Source organism: Octopus bimaculoides, chromosome 4 (genome assembly GCF_001194135.2).
Source record: "Octopus bimaculoides isolate UCB-OBI-ISO-001 chromosome 4, ASM119413v2, whole genome shotgun sequence".
In the NCBI taxonomy this organism is placed as follows: domain Eukaryota; kingdom Metazoa; phylum Mollusca; class Cephalopoda; order Octopoda; family Octopodidae; genus Octopus; species Octopus bimaculoides.
The window spans coordinates 87,299,163-87,301,662 of NC_068984.1; the positions used below are offsets into that span (position 1 = coordinate 87,299,163).

The window sequence follows — 2,500 nt, forward strand, 5'->3', positions numbered from 1 at the left end:
CGGGACCACTCTGCTTTAGTAGTACCCTTATACTCTGAGTGTTTTCAAACGCATGGATATAGGTGTCAAATTTGTTCCAATAACTTTCGAGTGATAGATAGAGAGACAGACAGACATATAGCTCGCTCCGGCCAGTCATGGTATTAGCTGTCAGTAGCCAAAGAATCGACAGGCATGCAGGCAGACAGACAGATACTTCACTAGCAGTGAGCACTTTCACTTCTGACGGCTAATAGCATGACAGTGCCAAGTTACAGGTGTTTAATGAGACTAGTCTAAATTCATGATTATTTTAGAATTTAATTGAAACTCATGAGGGGTGTACTTTGGTCAGAAATATAGTAACGAAAGGGTTAATGGAAGTTTTTTTTTTAAATGTCCAGGTTATCTTTGTTTCACTTAACTTCTCATTTAATTAGTGAGGAACCTATATCCTGTCATATCTTGTAACATAAGTTAGTCTTTAGCAGGGCACTTAATACCTGCCACTGTGCTAGATAACAGCAGTACCTTAGCAGCATCAGTATCAGTAGTAGTGGGGGGGGGGTGCAGTTGTGGGGACGGAGGTGGTGGTGGTGGTGGCGGCGACAGCAGTGGTAGCGGCAGCAGTGGTTGTGGTGGTGGTGGTGGTGGTGGTGAACTAACCTCCAGCAGATAAGACATGCATTTTACAGCAAAGAATGACTAATGACTGATCTGATCTTGTCAATCCTTTCTACAATCTACTTTTCATCCCTTCACAATTTGTATTTTCCTAACTTAACATGTGTCAGTTTGGTTACAATTCTGAAATTAATGTTCAGACATTTATGAAACAATTGTTTGTATCTAAATACCACCAGAGTCACTGGACTCAACTGAAATATTCAGCCTTTTATCAACAATTGACTGTTTTTGATGTGTAACGGACACCAAGAATAAAATGATTGTAATGTTAATTTCTGATGCTGACCAACCTTGGGAAATTTAATGTTTCTATCATTTGACAAACTCATTTTCATCAACCCACAAATACTGTTACAATTGTTTTACAGTTATTCCGTATATACGTTTAAAGCAGACATAAGTATGTTATTTGTAATATATTGTATGTAATATATTTTTTGTTTAAGCAAGCTGTAATATATATTAATTTAAATACAATTATTTTATATATAAATAAGTAATAAATGTAAATATATTAAAACTTCTTTAGGAATTCTTCTAAACAGTTCCCAATAATGCATCTATTCAAATATATTTCCTTCAACAAAAATATATCAGTTGAAAAGAAAATGGCAATCAACTTCTCACACACATACATACACACATACACAGATGCATACACATGCACACACACACACACACACACATACACACACACACAAGCAGATATTCACTAGCATATACAATTCTTAAGAACAAACAGAGTTTGATGAAAAATGCAAATATTTTCAATGAGAACCAAAGCTTATATCTTTCAAGATGTGAAAATATTAAAAAAGTTTATAATATTCTAATATGCAGAGAGCTTGATAGACAGACAAACAGACAGACAGGTTTAGATTCACAAACAGATGTAAAACTTAATTCATAAAGCAGAATATTGATATTTTTATTAGTTGAAGAAAAAGCAACTCAGATGTCTAGAGTTTTGTATCATTGCATTTACTGAGAGTAATAGACAAACTGATAGACAAACTGAATAATGTCTTCTCATAAGTTATTTTTTAGTAGTAATGTTGTTACCAGACCTAACTATTTTATATTTTCATTATTTTATTTGCAGGTATTGGTATGGGACTTATTTATCTCCCTGCCATTGTGTGTGTTGGGTTCTATTTTGAAAAAAGAAGGTCTTTTGCAACTGGATTAGCTGTTTGTGGAGCTGGTATTGGAACATTTATATTTGCTCCATTATCTCAATTTCTGTTGGAATTTTATGGCTGGAAAGGTGCTGTTCTGATAAGTGCAGGTCTTATTTTGAACTGCATTTTATGTGGAGCTTTATTCAAGCCTCTGCCTAAAACCAAAATACCAAAAGAAACTATATCACCTGTTTCTGAAAAAACATTCCAAAATGGAAATATAAAGAAAAGAAAAGAACTTTCTGTTACTCCAGATGAAATAGTAAATTTAACAAAAAGTGAAAATAATTTGGCCACAAGAAAGCTGAGTATAGATTCTCGTCATTCCCAATATTCTGTTGGAGGAACCAGGTCTCGCATATCCAGACGCTCCTTTAGTGGAAGTAGTTTATTAAATGTTTCAGTTTTCCAAAGCCATGCTTCAGTGATCTCAATGAGTGTCCTCTCACTCCATGAACAAGGTCAGCCAAGTGGAGGATGCTGGAAAGAAACAAAAACTATATTTCAGCAGACTTTGAACCCTGTATTATTGACAGACCCAATCTTTGTTATCTTCCTTATCTCAAATTTCTTCATTTCTGTTGGATATATAGTGCCTTACATTTATATACCAGACTATGCATTAGAAAAAAATTTAAACCCTAACAATGCTG

At 34.5% G+C, this 2,500-nt stretch overlaps 2 protein-coding genes across 5 annotated transcripts in view; one reads left to right on the top strand and one right to left on the bottom strand.

The window, feature by feature from the left end:
- The window catches only part of LOC106870222 (EEF1A lysine methyltransferase 1), a 318,548-nt gene that overhangs the window by 269,880 nt on the left and 46,168 nt on the right, over positions 1–2,500 (bottom strand). The gene's annotated exons all lie outside the window — the stretch shown is intronic.
- LOC106870223 (monocarboxylate transporter 12) overlaps positions 1–2,500 on the top strand; it is a 104,060-nt gene that overhangs the window by 81,718 nt on the left and 19,842 nt on the right. For all 4 annotated transcript variants that reach the window (XM_052967205.1, XM_014916236.2, XM_052967207.1 and 1 more), the window contains one exon: positions 1,769–2,500. This exon is cut by the window's right edge and continues 201 nt beyond it. In XM_052967205.1, the coding sequence (XP_052823165.1) occupies positions 1,769–2,500 (732 nt within the window). The remainder of the gene's footprint in view (positions 1–1,768) is intronic.